This window comes from Trachinotus anak, unplaced genomic scaffold, assembly GCF_046630095.1.
Source record: "Trachinotus anak isolate AG129_WGS33_773 ecotype Australia unplaced genomic scaffold, CSIRO_AGI_Tana_v1 ptg000019l, whole genome shotgun sequence".
Taxonomy (NCBI): Eukaryota; Metazoa; Chordata; class Actinopteri; order Carangiformes; family Carangidae; genus Trachinotus; species Trachinotus anak.
In genome coordinates, this window is record NW_027273870.1 from 10,260,076 (window position 1) to 10,280,458 (window position 20,383).

The 20,383-nt window shown below is 38.3% G+C and overlaps 2 protein-coding genes across 2 annotated transcripts; one reads left to right on the plus strand and one right to left on the minus strand.

The window, feature by feature from the left end:
* Positions 1-661: 661 nt before the first annotated feature.
* psmb3 (proteasome 20S subunit beta 3) lies at positions 662-3,506 on the plus strand. The gene is made up of 6 exons (XM_071504180.1): positions 662-803; positions 1,767-1,951; positions 2,269-2,376; positions 2,467-2,644; positions 3,152-3,246; positions 3,342-3,506. Exons 1-6 carry the CDS (start codon positions 801-803, stop codon positions 3,388-3,390), a joined length of 618 nt encoding a protein of 205 aa, XP_071360281.1. The 5' UTR covers positions 662-800; the 3' UTR covers positions 3,391-3,506.
* A 1,705-nt stretch (positions 3,507-5,211) lies between these two features.
* On the minus strand, positions 5,212-17,774 carry LOC139636277 (phosphatidylinositol 5-phosphate 4-kinase type-2 beta). The gene is made up of 10 exons (XM_071504179.1): positions 17,162-17,774; positions 14,454-14,551; positions 12,477-12,573; positions 12,213-12,365; positions 11,680-11,826; positions 10,234-10,272; positions 9,657-9,770; positions 8,256-8,517; positions 7,762-7,865; positions 5,212-6,374 (listed from the first exon to the last, which is right to left on the minus strand). The coding sequence occupies exons 1-10, from the start codon at positions 17,303-17,305 to the stop codon at positions 6,294-6,296; spliced, it is 1,239 nt and encodes a 412-aa protein (XP_071360280.1). The 5' UTR covers positions 17,306-17,774; the 3' UTR covers positions 5,212-6,293.
* Between the last annotated feature and the right edge of the window lie 2,609 nt (positions 17,775-20,383).

The window sequence follows — 20,383 nt, forward strand, 5'->3', positions numbered from 1 at the left end:
GGTGAATGTGGCTCACATTGTAAAGCGCTTTGGTCAATAAGACTAGAAAAGTGCTATATAAGCATAAGCTTGGCTAAATATTCACATCAACACCCTCATAATCAATGGAACATCTCCAGAGCTCATCTTGCACAATTTTTAACAAAAGAGCAGTGATATTAGTCAAAGACCTTACCCATCAGAGGCGCAAACAAATTTAGGTAATCTATTTATCAATACACAAGACTTTAGTTGGTCAGAATTCATTGTAACTTGTTTATTAAATAATGGTTGCAGTTGGGTAAATACGACAAGGTGGTTGCCCGTTTTAGCTTAATATTTATACAAATCCAATAAGTTTTAATGCTGTCTCAGAACTTCAGTGTTTCAGTGCTTCTTTGGCATTGGCATTTATTATTATTCGGTTAGCAGAACAACAGCAGAGACGTAAACCGGTAGAAAACCATTGGTTTGTGTACCTAACCCGGTGAGGCTCTGCGTAGGATTGGACTTGGTAATGACAGCAAGACTTTCAAGACACCTCCGCTTTTAATTTCACTTTAACACGCCTCAACCAAGCTGTGCATGCACAGTTCAACCCTGCCCATATCCTCCAATGACAGTAGCGCTTTGCTCCGACGAACGTTCATCCAGCCAATTACTTTTGTGCAAACGATGACGTAATAGAATCAAGTTAGTCTAATTTCTGTGTTTCTAAATCGTGTAGTCACTGTCGGAAAGCTAACAGTGGTTGATACTCGCTGGGAAGAAGTGGAGTTTGAAGGTTCTAGCTACTTGAAATATACCACAACACCGTCACAATGGTAAGATCGCTATACATATGATCCTAAGTTTACAGTTTGTTATGTAGAATGGTTTAAAAATAAATTAATAAGGCTAACAGTTACAGCAGCTCGGCTAGGCTAATGTTGTTAGCTCATACATATCTTTAGCATGCTCCCTTAAGTTAGATAAAATTCTCTGGACACGGATTTAACGCTAGATTTTACAAGTTAGCATGATTTCCGTTGGTAACTTTATTTTTGTAATGTGTTAGCCAACAACACAGAGGAGTAAGATTTAACATTAACCGGCGATAGCCACAAAGCTAAGTCCTTACGTCCATGAGCTAACGTTGCATTGAACATCTTTCTCGATTCACTTTCAGGACATTTTAGTTTTATAATTGGGGCTAACCGAAAAAAAAGGTTGTTATTAAACTGTATTTGACTTTGTGTCCACATCAGCCAAGGTCTGATTAGACGCTGACAGCTTGATTAGCTTAAGTTTATTAGCTACTGTCAGCAGCAAACTAGCATATCTACAATCTGAACACTTAACGTGTGAAAATTAAGGTCCATTATTCATATGCCATACCAAGACTTCTTATTACAGTTGGCGTTATTTTTAAATAACTGCTGCACGTTTACGCAAGTAGGATGGAAATAATTTAAAAATGTTCTTTTGCTTTCAACTGTTTGATGTAATAAACATATTTCATGCATTATGTTATTTTGTGGTCAAACAATCTTTGTATTACTTAAATGTTATACCCATATTTATTGTATTTTTTTTACATGCAGCCCAGTCCTGCTGTTGAGGTGTTTTATGCTTCGCAGAATTATAATTATTTCTTTTATCAGTGAATATGTCTGTTCTTTTCTCAGTCAGCCAGCCAGCTGTTTGGCCAATAAGATATAAAAAAAAAAAATGGAAATGCAAATCAGTTGATCTATTAATCGATTTAGTACTGACTGCCATACCTCTCTCCTTTTCATCTTCATCAGTCTATTATGTCCTACAATGGAGGGGCCGTCATGGCCATGCGAGGGAAGAACTGTGTGGCGATAGCAGCGGACCGGAGATTTGGCATTCAGGCTCAGATGGTCACCACAGATTTCCAGAAGATCTTCCCCATGGGAGATAGGCTGCACATTGGGCTGGCTGGACTGGCTACTGATGTTCAGACAGTGTGAGTGTCAATTTATCAGTGTGACAGAGCAGTTCTTTCAGCTCCAGGCCATAATGACAAGTTTTGTTTGAAGTGCTATTAAATGACTGACAACTTACAGTTCTTAAATTCTGTTACCAACAAACACTTATTTAGAAAAAGCCTGGAGCCTATATTCATTACATCGTGCTTGTCTCAGAAAGCAACAGAAGTTTAATAGTAGTAGACTTTATTGATAGTTACAGTAATATCCAATGTAGACTGTATTGGGTCTGATGAATAGGTAGCTTCTCTCTGATAACACAGGTGGTAACTGCATGTCTTTGCGTTGTGTGTAGAGCCCAGAGGCTTAAATTTAGACTGAACCTGTATGAGCTGAAGGAGGGTCGCCAGATCAAGCCCAAGACCTTCATGAGCATGGTGTCAAACCTGTTGTATGAAAGGAGGTGAGTCAGCTGAACTCAATTTATATCTGTCCACTTCTATTCTAACGGAAGGTAAACAACAGTGCGGTTAATGTGTGATCCTCTCATTAGGTTTGGGCCGTACTACATCGAGCCCGTGATTGCAGGACTAGATCCCAAAACTTTTGAGCCATTCATCTGTTCCCTGGATTTGATTGGCTGCCCCATGGTCACAGAAGACTTTGTTGTGAGCGGCACCTGCTCAGAGCAGATGTACGGCATGTGTGAGTCTTTGTGGGAGCCAGATATGGTAAGTAGTGTGTGAAGTAGGAAGTCACCTGCACGTTGATTGGTGAATGCTAAACAACAGTTAGTAACAGTCAATATATGTGTGAATGAGTATTACCCTAATTTTGTACATAATGTGTTTGAAGTGTCTTTCATGCTAATGAGGAGCTTTAGGTGTATGTTCTTGTGTATTTAAATGAAATAAAAATAAGATAAGAAATATTTTATTTATCCCCATAGGGAAATGTGTATTAATTCCTGTATGTGGAAAAATGTCAATTAAGTTTTGTGGTAGAGTTACAAGGTTAGTTCAGATTGTTTTTACAGTCAACAACAGGTAGTAACTGTCCAGATATCTTTTGTCTGATTATGCCATTTGAGTCAAAGAGGCTACTTGTTGAAGTCACTGCTTTTCTTGTGCATTGTGTGAGATGCACCTAGGTTTTAAGCCATTCTGGCCACAGTTGTTCTGCTGTTAAAATTTGTTACATTTCATGACTTTATTTGAAAAATGTGTTTGATCACGCAGGAACCAGAGGATCTGTTTGAGACTATCTCCCAGGCGATGTTGAATGCAGTTGACAGGGATGCAGTGTCTGGCATGGGAGTCGTTGTACATGTCATGTAAGTACAGTAATGACAAGCACAATAGACAGAGGTTAGGGTGAAGTGGAATGACAGGTTTGCAGTGATTGACAGCCTCTTCTTCTCTTTGTCAGTGAGAAAGACAAGATCACCACACGAACCCTGAAGGCCAGGATGGACTAGAACTTCTGTTTCTCCCCACACTTCACCAACGTTTTGTATAAAAAATAATAAAGAATGCTTGTACTTTTTTCTTATTGATATTGTCCAATAAACTTAGGTTTAAACAGTGAACTCCATTCATGGCATGTGAAGAGCTTCTTTGTTATTTCTTTTCTTTCGACTTTCGACTTCTGTCTGCACCAAAGCAAGGTGTCTAACTTGCTAACTGAATTTAATATACAAAAGAAATGAAAAGAATATGATGGCAGTTAGTGGCACCAGACTAATGACTCACTGCAGAGGCATTCAGTTGTCTTTTAAACTATGTATGCTATGGTCTGAGACATTTTGTCACAGAGAATCCTTAGGGGCCATTCCTAATGTCAGGGTTGTGGTTACAACTGACACAGGTGATCAAAAAGCTTTTAAAGTTTTTTTTCTCACTAATTTTGCTGGGACACAGGCCAGTGATTTCAAATGCCCCCTGTCATCCAAGATTAGTAAGGTAAACCACATACTTTGTGAATAACATCTCTTTGTATCTCAATGATATTATGTGCAAAATGAAACGTAAGTATTAGATGTATTCAACAACAAGTAATTCAACAATTTTACACAGTTTTGTTTGCTATTCAAGAGTAGTACCGCTCAGCCTGTTTTTTTAAAAAAAAAAGTTGTATAGTGCAGTGGTTCCCGGTCTTTTCTGACTCATGGCCCATTTGAAAAAAACCATTTTGGCAGCCCACATGTGACCCTGTAACGACATGGCTTGTTAGGGCTCTTTTCCTCTTTTAAAACAATTGAATATTCAGGACTCGCCTGAAAGCAGAGGAAGCTCAATATTGCTTTAAGGAGAGAGATCAGCTATCCATATGATACTCCAGTCTTTTAATGCGCAGTCAGACTGAGAGGGCAAACAAGTGGACAATGTGGTCCAGAGTTTTTCAGCAAATTTTAATGTTTAAAAACATTGTTTATATTTTATTTTTTATATTTAATTACATCTTATCACCAAAATTGCACTGTTTTTCCAAATTCTTTGTTGGCCCACTTGCAATACCTTCGCAGCCCACCAGTGGGCCCTGGCCTACAGGTTGGGAGAGCTTCCTAAAGTCTATAAAAAAAATGAACCCTGATGATATCTTTAAAGTTATCTCAGGTTGAGACGTCGAACATTTTTCAAAATCCCCCTGGCAAAAAACGTTTCATTGAGTTTGGTAGACACGGGAGTTTACTGGGCAGCAAGAGTCTTACAAAAATATCCTACTGAGATGCATTATGGGAAGTGTAGGATCCAGCAATGTTTTTAGTTTGACGCATAAAAGGCACTGAAATTCAGGTTAGTTGGGCCCCTGCTCCTTAAGTTTTAACTAGTCTTTAAAATCTCGTAAAAAGACTCTTGAATCCATAAATCCTATCAAAGTGCAAAGCTAACTCACTGGGGCACTCCTTTAATGTGACCTGCCAAGAACTTGATGATCCTTCATGAAATGCTGATTCTTTAAATCTTTTGAGATGTTTTGAAGGAGAAAACTTGACTCAAGGTCTGGTGCTTTCAGCTGCATCTCATGGTCTTGTTGAGTGGGCAATGCTTTCTCAGTTGTCATGGAAACAGCATAGTTGTTATCATGTGATCTAAAGATTTTTGTTTTGTCAAATTACAATTCCCAAAGTCAAGAATGTGTTTTCACATTTTACTTATTCTGTAGCATCCAAAAAAAAAAAACACCACCAAGCTGAGGCTTCAAACATAGTCCCAAAATATTCAGACTTGAACTTGAACAAATAATGAATATTCGTTAGCAGCAAAAGGAAGGAATAAGCACAGCCAAACAACAAAAACAAGATAAAACTCCCTTTAATATGCAATGAATCATTTTCAAGTAACCTTTTTTCTAATGTCTGTTGGTAACAAAACAATACTGTATACAAACACAAAATTGCTACATTAATGTAAACAAGATATAAAAATGATCCTCATGGTAATAAAACAAGTATTTGCTGCAGAATTCCCCTTGTAATGTCAATTTTTCTTCTCTTAGACCAACCTCCACCAAGCTCACGGTTAAAATTTCAAAAATATTCAAAAACAATATGGCAACGTAACATTCAAACACCAATTTTTTTTTCTTTTTTTTTTGTTTTAGTCATAACACTCAGATGCTAATTTTCAGTGGTTTGATGTTTCAACTTACTGGTGGAGTCTCATGTACACATCAGCCATGCATTTTTGATATTGCATTCATTTACTTAATACACCATTATATATTAATGTGTTTATCCCCTGTCATTCCAATTTATCAGCAGTCCTTTTTTTGTTGCTGAGAGAGAAGCCTGATGGCAACTGTCAAAGAGTTTGTCATGCAATCTGACCGTTCTGCATCTGTGCGAGTGTGTGTTGTTTACATCTGTGTGTGTGTGTGTGTGTTTCTAATTGAAATCATAAGAACAACAACAACATGAACAGAAACCGAAGAGACTTTACTAACGGACTGTTAACCGCTGAAGCTGACACACTCGTTCAAGGCATTAGTGAGACAGTTTCCGTGCTGGCGTGAGGAGTAACAAGATGGCTGATGACTGGGGAGCAAATAAATAAAAATAGGTCGGGATGTTGTTCCAAATTCAGTGAGGGGCTTCTTAAGTTTTCCTTGCAGAGGATGAGAGAACCGGGGAGGCGGAGGTGGTGGAGGTGGTGGTGGTGGTGGTGTGTTTCTGTGGGAGAATGTAACAGGCTCAGTGCATCCCTCCTGCCAGACTGGTCCTGACTGTGGGAGGATACTGGTCAGTTCTTTTTAAGGGAGTAGAGAGGCAGAGGGGGAGATGAACCTACACTGAAGTGAGAGAGAGGAGAAATAAGTGCATGGCATTTGACAGATCTATGACGGGAAGTGACTGGCTGGACTGGGAGATGGGTGATGAGTCTATGATAAGATGTTTGACATGAACTCGTAGAATCGTTTGGAGTACTGCTCTGGGTTCACTGTCGAGATCTCGGCCCCTGCCTGAGAAACAGCAAAAGAGGGAAAATATAAGATTATATGGAACAACACACACAATGTAAGAACATAAATACTTTTGATTTAAATTATTTTGGTGTTCCATAAACTAAAATGCACCCTAGGACCTGACACAGGTTGAAAATCCTAGTTGTTTTGTTATATTTAGGCCGACAGCTAACTATTATTTTCATTAGATTAATCTGGTGATTCTTTTTACAATTTAACTTTCACTATGGTCATAAAATATCATTTCATTACAACACTGACAACACTGATAACAACATCATCTAGTGGTCAGCTCCAAAAACAACCCCATTCAAGTCAGTGCAGAAACATCAGGTTTTGTAACACCAAGTCCTACTAATCAATCACATATAACAGTTTCTTTTCTGGTTTTGTCAATCCAGTAGTCCAAAATCCATCTATTCCGTTTATAATGTTATGAAACATAAAATCAAGGATGATCCATTTATGGTCAATTTCCAATGATTAATGACTTTTTCTAGCAGGACTTAAAAACCACTATAGCATCTGCTATGGAGCACCAAAGTGTTCAATATTAAAACATTATGGAATCATTACATACCACATAAATCTAAAATGTATAAATATATATATTAAAAAAAATATATATATTAACATAATTTAATAACTAAACTAATTTTTCCTCCTATACAAATTTTCATTTCAGTTCATCACCTGCCCCCAGTTTCTCTCATTTAACCAACTAAAAATTGCTGCTGTAAATAAAAATAATTGGCTTCTCCTTTTATTTGGCTTAACAATGTTACACATGCTACCTATCCAGCCAGCTAACTAGCTGGGTTGAGTTGCATGTCAGTATTTATTATTCAGCATTAAAGTTAAGAGCCTATGTTAGCAGCAGCAGTAAGCTCCTTAATTCAGAGTTACTCTCCGAAGAGCAGAAATATACAGAGTCTCTGTTTGTTCAAGCTAACTGGCTCTAATTAGCATGCTGACATGTGAGGGTACATGTGATTGGCTGACTGGTGAAGTAAAAATTGTAATTTAAAGTGACTTTATGAACTAAATACACTTATGAAAAAGGCCATTTTAAAATAAAAAATAAATCTAATGAAACTGAAAAGATAGTGATAAAATAGCACTTTATAATAATACGCTGAGTTTTAAAAATTTACAGAAATGTTATGGAAATTTTAACGTGTATTTTACTTCATGTATTCACATGCTTATCGTATCAGAATGTTTCATATATATATATATATATATATATATATATATTCTTTATTTATGTATTATTGCACAATTTCTTATATTATTATCATTTTTTAGTATTAGCTTCATACAATTCTGCCTTTTTTATGTGTAGCTGTAAATGAATGACTCCTTAAGTGGTCTTTACACTCACCCCGTGTTTCACAGTTTTGGCAGCATGTGCAGCTTTTTTCTTAGCATCATAGTGCGTGAGGATGTCAATGATAGCCATGAAGTATACCTCTTTCTTCACAGCACCTAAGCACAAAAACAACACATTACAAGGTTAAACTTTCAATTAAAAATACAGCAACAAAAGCTGCATTGCTACTGTTTCTTTGCTTTAGTATGAGGCACATTTCTGGTACTATTATTTGGTGCATGCAGATTTGACTGTTCCACTCATTAGTTTTGAGGACACTTAACTCCGCCAATAAAGAAGACCAAGTTTTATTGTAATGGAGAATAGTTTGCTGTAACTGGCTGTTAAAATGCCTGGATTTTTAGGGAAATGTAGTAATAAACAAACAAGGAAAAAACAATAATACACCAACTTTCCTCCACAGCCTGGTCATCTTATCATCTGCCTGTAATATAAAGCTACAGCTATGGTCACTTTGTCAGATGGATGACAAAGACAACGCTCACTGTCGTGGCTCTTGATTGCGTAAACGTCCACAGAGGGGTCGAATTCCCCGGGGCCGAAGAATCCTCCACAGTTGAGAGGGTTTCCTGGGCTGTCTGGAGGCGTGCCGAAGGAGCCGGTGAGCACACCTCCGCTCATCCCATCGTTCTCGTACTCCTCCTCTTCTCCCACACCCTCCACGTCCATCTCTTCCTGTTCTGCCCGCTCCACATCATGGATGCCCACCAGGAGACTGTAGTCCATGATCTTCAGGGTGGCCAGGAACTGACATACACATGCAAAGAAAACATTCAGTCCAATGCTTTGTTTGCACATCTGCAACTTGGGTTTCAGTTACGTATCATCCTCAATCTTTCATGGTCAGTATACTAAACAATATTGCATATGTAGTCAAATTAACGTTTTAATAATGCAATGATCTCTTTAAACTCTATGCTAATGGTTAGTATGATATCACACAAAACAAAAATTCAAATAAAAGCCTTCCAAGTGTGATAATTAATTTTGTCAGAATTAATTGTTTCGGGGGTTTGGCACTGGCCCTTACGAAGATGATACTTTTTTGATAATTTACATTTTGAGACCCCTTTTAAAAATTCAACTGAAGCTAGAAAACTTTTTAACTTTTTAAATGTTATTTTGAATTAATCTAATTCTAAGAGTGTATAGACTAGCAGATACTCAGAGGAGTCCTGTTATTTGACTTAAAAAATAACTATAACTAAATGAAGTAAAACTATGCTATAAGGTTGCTCAGTTATACATCAGACCAGATGAAAACGTGGATATACAGTGCATTCAGAAAGTATTCAGACCCCTTCAATTCTTCACATTTGTTTTGTTGCAGCCTTATGCTAAAATCACAAAAAATGTTTTCCCTTATCAATCTGGAAGTTTTTCCATCTCCACACAGGATCTCTGGAGCTCATCTAGAGGGACCAGATCAGGTTCTTGGTCACCTCTTCTTTGTTGTTTCCAGACGTCTTCCATGTAAGAATGATGGAGGCCACTGTGCTCTTGGGAACCTTCAGTGCAGCAGAAATGTTTTTGTAGCCTTCCCCAGATCTGTGGTCTGAGCTCTGCAGGCATTTCCTTCACCGGAATAATTCGGACTCCGTCAGTGTCAGTGTGCCTTTCAAAATCACGACTCCAATCAAGGCGTACAAACATCTCAAAGATGATCAGGAGAATTGGAGGCACCTGAGCTAAATTTTAAGTCTCATAGTAAAGTGTCTGACTACTTATGTCAATGTGATTTTCAGTTTTTTTTCTTTTTAATGCATTTGCAAAAATTTGTAAGATTATGTTTTCACTTTGTCACTATGGGCTATTGAGTGTTTTCTTTTTTCAATTTTAGCATGAAACTGCAACATAACAAAATGTGAAAAAACTGTATTTCTCACCTCTACGTCCCGTTTTAGCTTCTCTAAAAAGTACTTCTTGTTGTCATCTCCTATCTGTAGCTTCTGACCTTCATTCAGGAAGTCGTTGTCTTTGAAAGTGGGGAGTTCTTTAGCCTGAAGAGAGAGACAGTATCATGGTATCAAATGTTTCATGTCTAACAAAAGTTATCCATATTTAAAATTGGTTTTATTTAGTAATGTGGATAATTAGAGATAGTTGTAATATTTCAGGAGGATTAATAGATACAGACAATGCTAACTGGTATTATAGTTCATAATTGTCACTTTATAGCAAATACATAGAAATAAAGGTCAAAACCAATGGTCTTTTATTGTTTCCTGGTCCGATCGAGTGGCAGAAGTCACACTGCAATAACTCAGTGAATAACTGTCTAAAACCAGAGCTTTACACACTGACAGCAAAAGTGCAGCACAAAGGTTCCTGCTAAAATACATCTGCTTGCTTATAACTACTCGATTTAGCTGTCATTTGACAAGCTTGCCTCTGGGGTCAGCTAAGGGTTTTATTTTTGTTCCATCACGTCAGCAGCCGTTACTGCACAGAAATAAAACGTACCTTCTCCTTGTCACTGGCTTCCCTTGAGACCGTAGAACCCTAAAAACAAGGGAAAATGGGAATAAAAATAGAATTAATTGAAAGCAGCTACAGACACATCAGTGGGATTGTTAGCATATTACCACCTTATCTATGGCGTCTTTTTTAACTGTCAATGTTAGAAAGCTAAGAATGTTTTCTCCAGAGAATACTTGGCAGGAAGAAAGGCCTGTCCTATGAAGGATTTTCTTGTAGAGTAAAGAAGCATGCATGTGCATGTCTGTATACTGCGTTCACAGCTGCTAGCTGCTGGAAACTGTGCACTGTGGAACCATAAAATTCTTATTCTATATTTTTATTTATATCTAATATTTTAATTTTTACTGACGAGCTGTATTTATAATCTCCAGTAAATGTTTCCCTATTTAAAGTCACTATTTACAGCTGACTGAGTCAGTCAGACTAGAAATTTAATTCACCATTCACTCCCTGTTTATCTCAAGCCACTAGTACATACAGAATATAATGCATAAATGATGAAACAGTTGTGAAACACAAAGCAGGTAATCCTGATGTATCAGTAGGCAAAACGAGAATATGGCATATTAACCTCACAGATCTTCCTCAACATCAAACAATCACACAAACAGACAAGTGAACGCCACAATCTGAAGCTTCAATTACACGTGAGAACTGTAAAACATCTAAAATATATCCTATATCCTTTTAATTAACTGAATTCAGGATAGAAATGTCAGTGAATTTCCTTTAAAAAAGTAGTCCTTCAAACCTTCTGCCTGCATTACCCACAAAGCAGCATTTTTAAACTGCTGACATGGTCCATAATCACAGCAATGTACAAGTTAATTAGGTATTTAAGCAATAAAGTAAATAATTTAATTTATAACATAAAAATAATGATAATAACTTTACTTAAAATTTCAGTGCTCGAATGCCCTTTTGACTCATTTTAAACTGAATTAGGGCTGCAACTATTCATTACAACTTAAGACTGTTTTTATCATTAATTCATTTATTGATTTTCCCACTTTCACAGTTAAAGTTCAAATTGTTTATTTCTGAACAGAACTCAAAAATTTCAATGTTAACTTTATAGTCATATAAAACAGAAAAAGAAATAAACATGAACATATTCTGCTTAAGCAAATCGAGATGCATGTACATTATTACTTTGACACAGTTCATTTATCGGGTGGTTATCAGTGTAATGAGGGATTCACATGTGTGTGATTGAAGCTTGTGTCTGTCGTATTCACTTCTGAGTGTGTGATTGTTTGATCCTAGGGGAAGATCACTGTGCTGTCAACACGTGTTAGTGTTTTCAAACATTTACTCACAATGACTAAAGTATTTGTTTTTTTTTAACTCAATACTTCTTGAATCCTTTAAAACATCATATTCTAATAGTCACATATCACACATGTAAGGGTAACCTACAAACCATACCTTCAGGTCATATTTGCGATGTACAGTGAGGCGATGGCTGAATACATTTCGGGTCACCACCATGTAGGTCTCCACCCCGTCCACTGTTAGCCTGTACATGCCCAGGAACTGAGGGAGCAGCGTGTTGCCATGACACTCCACTATAAACTGGAGACAATCAGGGGAGAAGAGCAACAGGAAGTGTGGGAGTGAGGAATCAAATATACAGTAATGAATACTGATTTCAACTGGCTGTAACCCTGCTCTACACTGATATCATTTCTGCAGCGATGCACCATTTGCATTTGTGAGGTTAGATTCAAATAAAATAAACTGATTTTTAATAATTTGCACAGGCTGTTGCTCCCAAATTTCCTAATGTATCTCCTGAGCTATTTATATTAACAGTGAACGTTTGGATACGAAAGCACCTGCACTACACTCATTCTCAACATGTAACCACATTACAGATACTGAAGTACTGAGTCAAAAACACTCTGGTGTTTGATCTGTCTGGCTCTGACAGTCCATTGTGGTGGTGTGAGGGCTCCTACCTGGTGATATTTCTTTAGGATGTTGTGCATCTCAGCAATGTCCTCACTGGACACAGTTTTGATTACAAAGCGGTGGTCGTAGCTAGACAGGAAGCGGTTGCCAAAGCGACCCTGGGAGTCACTGTTGAGTGGGGCGCTCCTCGTCAGCGAGTTCTGCCGAAGAAAAGACATCCAGACACATTCTCACTTTGAAGTAAAAATGTCAAACTCCCCAAGAGTTCATTTGTTAAAGTTTGTTGTATCTCTTAGCTACAACTGTCTCACCTGGTAGTCCTGGTCATCGATGCAGAACCTCTCCCTCAGGTTTCTGAACACCATGGGACAGTACTCTTTGAACTTAAAGCGACTAGGCAGGTTTTCTCTGAAAGGGGAGAGACAGAGTCACACAGTCAGCACCACACAGGCTCATTAGTACAAACAAGGAAGATGAATAATTGCTGGCTGTATTTCTGCTTCTGTTCGGATCATGCACGAACAATAAAAACTGGCATTTACAGCTACACATCAGCTCATTTTCCAAGTCCCAAGTAAACATACATGTATGCTTAATTTTGAATCTTTCTATTGTGGACATCTTGTAATCAGAATCAGAATCGGTTTTATTGCCAAGTATGTTTCCACATACAAGGAATTTGTGCTGGTGATTGGTGCAATTGGGGATCAGGGGGATCAGTGACAGTGGGGCTCTCTAGCCTTATTGATAAGGCTGATAGCAGACAGGAAGAAGCTGTTTTTGTGGCGAGAGGTTTTGGTCCTGAAGGAGAATTATTAATATTCCTAGCAGTAGATAGCTTGCCATTAAGAAATGTATGATCACAAAGAAAGAAACTAACAGCAAACCAAACCACATTGGCAAAAACTTCAATTTTGATTTGAATTTAATTTCGAAAAAAAGTCAAAGTGTCGGGGTGACTTTGTCTGCAGATCTAGCCTTTACACTGAAAGTGTGATTGTGGACGCCAGAATAGAGGGAAATTCTGTTGTTTTTTTCAGCCTGGGTTTAATTCAAAAACCAATGCGTTCTTTTTAATTTGTGTTGTGTTACTTGTGGCCTTTTCTGGCTGTTTGTTTGTGGTCACAGTTTCTCTTTACTTGGACAAAATTAATTGGATATAACAGTGTTAAAATTGGTCTTGGGGTTATCACTTTGATCTTTTTAAAGCAATTTAAAGCATCATATGCACCAAAGAGACAAAAACAAACTGCAACATTAACTGTCTTCAAATCATGACCAACAGGACTCTCAAGTTGAAGCTAAATGGGATATGATGGACAAATAGCATATTAATGACACATACCTCTACTATTCAGAATTTTACAGGTTTAAAAAAAAAACCCATCATCCTGTTTCAGTCCTTTACTGTTACTTTGCAATGAGGATTATTTGAATTGCAAAGCTGCTCAATTATGTGCTCAGGAGAGCTTTGACCACAACCTGTGTGTGACTACAACCTGACCCTGCAGTAATATCTTCATCATTTCTGCACATTTGTCAGCTGCTCATTCATGCTGCCAATCTCCCATTCTACCACTTCCCAAATGTGTTCTTCTGGATTCAGTTAACACCACCATCACCACCCTGGACTATTGACACAAAGCAGGTTAGGACCATGGATTCAGGCTGTTGACACCGAAGTCTGACCTTTCCAACTGCTGCCTCAGCAGAAATACTGATTAATTATTACGTTTTTTTCCAGTCTTAACTGTCCAGTTTTGGTGAGCCTGTGCTCACTGCAGCCTCACATGTCAGATCTTGGCTGACAGGAGTAAAATCTGATGTTGTCTTCTACTGTTATATCCCATCTAACTCAAGACATGTTGTGCAGTCTGAGATGCTTTTCTGCTCACCACAGTTGTTAAGAGTGGTTATCTGAGTTACGGTAGGATTTCCATCTGCAAATGTGCTGCGCACTGGATATTTTTTTGTTTTTCACAACATTCTGATTAAACTCTAGAGACTGTTGTACATGATAATCCCAGGAGATTAGCTGTTTCAGAAACTGCATCTAAAAGCAAGCATACAGGTGTTCCTAACAAAGTGCTCAGTGTGAGTGAATATTATCACATATACAACAGGAGCATCTTCACTTTAAGAAGAAAAAAAAAACCTGTCAGTCATTTTGGGAGTGACAGCAGGTGTTCTGAAGTCTGGTGGTAGGGTGACCTTTTTGTTTACACTTGGATTACAGATTGCGTCTTTAACAGCTTGCACTGACAGTGTATAAGCTGTGATGTACCTACTTGTTAAATAGGTGGTTGTCCACTTTGATCTTACTGTAGGCTTTAAAGTCATCTGGCATCAGCATTACTGGTACAGGCACATTACTTAACTCGTTAATCTGAAGAAGAGAGGTGAGAACAAGAGAGAGAGAGAGAGAGATCAGACAAGAACCTGAAGAACAGAGGAAACAGTTGATATATACAACAACAGATGGTACAATTTTTTAGGAATGATGCGAAATCAAAGCAGAAATATTGACTTTTCAATATGGGCACAAATTGAAAATGCAAAAATGCTTTAACAAACTCTGCTCTAAACGTCAATCAAATTGAGAAAGGTTCATGTTAAGGATTTCAAACAGATCAGAGCTGTAACTACTTGTTACACAATTCAAGTGTTTACCAGCACCAATCATTAACTTTGAGACCTGGAAACATGCTGACAGTTTTTCTCACTACTGCTGCTAAGCCCCCAGACACTGATCTTATCTGTTGAAATATGTCCAGAGCAAAAGCTCGCACTGATGCACTTCAGAAAAATCTCCTTGTACATAATCAAGTTCACAGCCATTCAGGGGAAAGTAGGGGGAAAGATCGAAGAGATACCTCTGTCACCAGGGACACAGAGTCGAACTGCCTTTGAGGAAATACATCAAAATAACAAACAGACAAACAGTGTTACTGTCATGGAAATATGCTGTTATACCAGTGCAATGGCGGCTTGGAGCAGTATTTAATTTCAGTGAAGCAACTATATTTTTTTGGTCATCATTTGATTCCAAGCTTTTACTCCCAGGCTCATAATATGACAAACAACAACTAACAACAAAAATGTCTTATTTGTGGCCACAGACAAGAAAATATCTCATTTCACATGTTTGTTTTTGTTGCCAATATTAATTATATGACCTATATTAAATTGATCCAAAAGAGAGCTTTTGAGTTTTAGGTTAAAAAATGCAGCTATTGTGTTTTTAACTTTATTATGTGAACACATGGTGTCTTTTAAAAACACTAGACACAGTGTGTAGTTGTAAAAGGGTAATTTAATAATGCTAAATGGTCCAACTAAAAGAGAAGTGCAGTAAAATAAAAAGACTCCCTTAACTTCATGTTCTGATGAATCTGAATGGGCAATACTTTATTGACATTACATTAAAAAAAATCTCAGATTGGTTTATGGAGGATTAAGCATAAAACAGGTAGAACATCACCTAAACACAAGTGACACTTTGTGGAGGTCCCCCAGCATCACAGCTAGGGCACTATTAAAAATGCATACAGTTTCTGACTGGAAGAAGAGTGCTTTGATGAGAAGTCTGTTTGATGTCTTGAATCAGCTTCCCACCCACACCTCAAATCACCAGGCCTGTGTACAGCACCCACACACCCATTGCCAAAGTTCACCCACTGAATGCTGGAGATGCTGCAGTGATAACCATATCATTAGCTGCTTCATTAATTCCTCGGTTGTTTGCATTTTATTCACCACGTCATTTCATTTAACAGGCTAGCAGGGGTTTGTAGTGCTTATGTCTTGCAGGAATCAGCATGGTTTGGTACAGACACACACACAAATTTCCAGAGTCACTGTGTGAAATCTACTGTGGCTGCTTTCACTGTCAGCAGTTTTTGAAATTCACCATCTATGAGCAAATACCAGTTGCTGTCAGGTTTGATTGGTTTGTTTGTGTGAGTATGGTGATTTTCCAACAGCAAGTCAAGATGAAGAGGAGTCAGTTTACCACCCAAATATTGTTAACTTATCTGTCCTCCACAGTGCTGATCATACACTGATGTACCATAAGGAATACGCCACTATGCAAATACCAAGTGCTCTTTCGTTTCGTTCAACTGTTTCAGCCCTGCACATAGTTTTCTGCCACACCTGAGAGGCAGCTTTTCACGCATCTATCAAACTTTGGGTGACAGCTGAAGTTGTATTGCACATTAGGCAAAACAAAACTGCTAACCTGTTCCATCAATCACTGAGTGTCAAATCTGCCCTTCACTCTGCTTTTCATAGCATTAGGCAGCCTCAGCCAAAAGTGAATGTGATATATTTTCTGCTCTATTTATAGGGAATTGATGTGACGGAATGAACTGCAGCAACCGGATGCAGGCAGCGAGCACAGGAGCTGCAAACGATAGCCCTAAGCAGGTTTGTTAAAACAATAGTCTGCAGCTTTGGAGCCGAAAATCTGTGTAACCTGCTGCTCCGGCTGCCTGTCACACCCCTCCCACTCCATGCCTGCACTACAGCAGCCGCAGATTATGACTTTGCTCCTAAACACTTCGCTGTCCGTGATTTATGACCATTGACGCTGAGCTTTAAGTAGGACTTCACAACCAGCCATAAACATGCAAATTTTCTGATAATCGTGCCAAAGCTGCAGAGTGTTAAACGGATGCACTTTAAATCCCTGCAAAACGCACGCTTCAGGCACAGCAAACCGCGGCTAACTACCATGGCAGCAGCAGTTCACTGCAAACTGTATGAATGGTGCTACCTCAGCACTGAGTCAGCCAGCAAATTTCTGTCCAAGCACACTACTAAATACTTGGCGAATATCCACGAAATAGACAAATTACATGGCGACAGAAAGCATCAAAGCTGCCTTGACAGACGAGGGTAGTTGGATAAAAAGCTAGCAGGCTAGCTAAATCAAAACAGCAGCATATAAACAAACTGCACGCCAGCGACAACAAGACACTTAAGATGTATTTACCGTATGGTTGACACCCCACATTAAAACGCTGAGAATGGGCTCGCTTGCACGGAATAATTTCACTTTCTGTCCTATAAAATGCTTCTTTTTCGTCTTGGTTTTGCTAGCGCTGACAGGCGCTGCGCTGGTGCAGTTGGATGACATGTCTCAGGCTGGGAATTCGGGGTACGCAAGACGGCGCTTACTGTCGTTCAGAGCCTCTACAGACAACAAAAAACCGGAAAGTTAAGAGCGTTAAAAAAAATCTATAAGTGCATCGTGCTCGTCGTCCAACTCGCAGCGAGTCTCTGGGTAGGATAACTGTCTTGTTGGGAGTCAGCGGTAGAGCATTTTGCGCCGTCACCACCCTTCCTCCTCCCGAGCAGGCCGCGGTGGAGTCCAGAGAGCAGTTAGCCGGCCATCAGACTACAGCGCAGCCTCTCTCTTAAAAAAAAAAAAACAACCCGAAGCGGTGAACATTCGCCGGCCAGCTCCTCTGCTTCCCCCGTAACGTCTACAACCCAAGACCGATGTGATGCCGTTTCACTTGTAAGTGAGTAATTCCATCATGATGCGCCTGAGATTGTTGTCAGTCACCACCAACGCCGTTCGGTGTGTCCTCAAGATGGCGTCTGTGCTGCACTTCACAGTCAACAACGCCGCCAGCAGGCCGCCGGGAGAATTTTTCCCACACTGTACCTTGGACCAGCATCCGGATTACACACGGGTCAAGAAGGGTAGATGGTAGTATAATTAAACTTTGGCAATTTAAAGGCACAGTATAAAATCTGAAAACACAGGATTAGAACCTGCTAATGACAGCTTTTGATATAGAGTCATTTTGAATAAACTGCTGTATCCAACTTTTCTATTGCTGCTCAATGTTTATTGGCATCAGTAATGTTTGTAAACACAACAGTAAAACTGATCAATACGCTGCAATTAACTCTAATTTCAAATGATGTTATTTTTTTATATGGTGTAAAATTGCAAATTTCTGATGAACCTTTATTTCAAACCATTTGAAGCCCTTCCCCGTTTTATTTTTTGATATTTTATTTATTCTCTGAATATTAATCACCAACATGGAGCTGTGAGTGCTGTTTGAACACACCATCGGGAATGCATTTATTATGCAGAAATAATGTCTTTAAATATAAGTCTTTAAATATAAATCTTAAAAACTGTATATCTGACCATAAATCTGTCTGTACAAAATCTGTCTATGGCTTGATTTTTTTTTTTTTTTTTTTTGAAAAACCTTTTATAGACTGGAACTCTTACTGGCTTGCTAAAATGCCCAAATTCCCAGAAAAAAAAAAAAACATATATAGAACATGACCTCAGTGTCCCTGTAGCATAAAATAAGATAAAATTGATATTGATATGACTCAGTTACAGTATTTCTTACAAAAAAGAGCTACTTACAAACTTATAACTAGGTTCTTGAAAGAGGAAACATTGGAGATAATTGTATAAAGTCTGATTTGTTCTGTAGTCTTCTCTAACTGGATGTGGCAAAGTAGCTCCACCACTGTTTATGTGTGCAATAGATATGATGAAATTAGAGATGAAGGTAAAAATACCAACTTTAAAGGGGGAGTCCACTGATTTTAAACATAAAGCTCATTTTTATAAGTCATGGTTAGGTCGGTGAGCAGTTGTTAAATGTCTTCTGTGGCTCTGGAGGAGCTTTATCAAGTCTGAGAAAATAACCTTGATGATGTCATCAGGATCATCTCATCTTGGGCTCCAAGAGAACAAATTCACAAAAGAAAACCTGTTTTATAAACAGGGAATATATTTAAAAAGATAAGGGTATTTACCAGGTAGAGAGAGTCTAATGGTGCATTCTATTTGAGCTCAAAAGTTGGATTTCCAACTTGAAATAGTGGAAGAACTTCACCAACTCCAATCTCAAAATCCAAGATGGCCACTCTATGTATCAACAGAAGTGAAAGCTGTAATAATATGCTGTTTATTAGCACTTCTGTCTCATTTGTGTCTCATTATCTCATGTTGTCTCATGTTGCGACAGTGTTCATATGTGCAAAGTACTGCATGAAGGCTTTTTATTAACTGATGTTGCGGACAACAACAAAAATAAGCAAGCAACATCAGTTAGAAGTTTCTGACCTGTTGCACTGGAACATGGTCAATCCCTGCTCCAGCGTCCGACTTCTTAAGTAAATAACAAGATAAATAAATAAAATAAAAGAACACAGTGTAACAAACAGATGCTTTTGAGTTGCATTATGGGAAGTGTAGGGTCCAGTGTTTGGTGAGAAAATCTGAGTCCCCCGGTTTTACATTAGTGCAATATTCAATTACTGGAGTACGCCTTTAAAAACATTCATAAATGTACAACTACACTACAATACACAAGTAGGTGTAATAGTTTAGTTGATTAAGTTGTCATATATGTTTACATGGTCACAGATATGGACGTCTGTGTAGTCTGTGGTCCCAGAATTTATTTTTCCTCACTGTCCCCATGGCAGTAACAGGGTTTGGGATGAAATTTTGTTGATCTCTGCCTAATAGCCAGCCTATGGGAACTGCTGACTCCTCATTGTTGTATTTGTATTGTTCCCCTTTTTAGTGAGTGCCAGTGTTTTTATCTACTTTGACCATAGAAACGCTTTATTGTAGTCATCAAATTTATTTTTGCTGTCCTATGTGTCTGTAAATTTGAGCTGCTTTTATTGTTCGCAGGGTTTCCTGGAGAAGGAGATTTCTCATCTCAATTACATTAAAACGGATAAACATATCCATATCCATAAACTATATTTGATACATGGTCAAAATAAATATAAATGAATTGTGTTCATGTATAGGAATGCTTAAAACTCAAATTAGTGTAACTTCAGCATTTCAACTCCTTATAGGCTACTATGTGATCAAACATTTATAACTTTTGTTCTTCAAAACATGTCTCTCTCAATGTAAATCATTTTCTCATCTTTTTTTTTTTTTTTAAAGGAGAACCACAAATGGTTTTATTGTTTGTTTGAGAAATACGTTTACTTAAAAAAAAAAAAAAATTAAAACATACACAACGGAACAAGACTCACAAATTTCCCATTACATTTCACGTGTTTGTGGGGGCAACCCTGAGCTCAGGCCCCGGGACATGAGGCCTGCAGGGCCTCCCTCAATAATGCAGACAAAATCATTTTTCAATCAGATCTAGACAAACAGAGGGCGTGGCAGAAGTGGCGTATGTTTAGGTGGTGGTGGTGG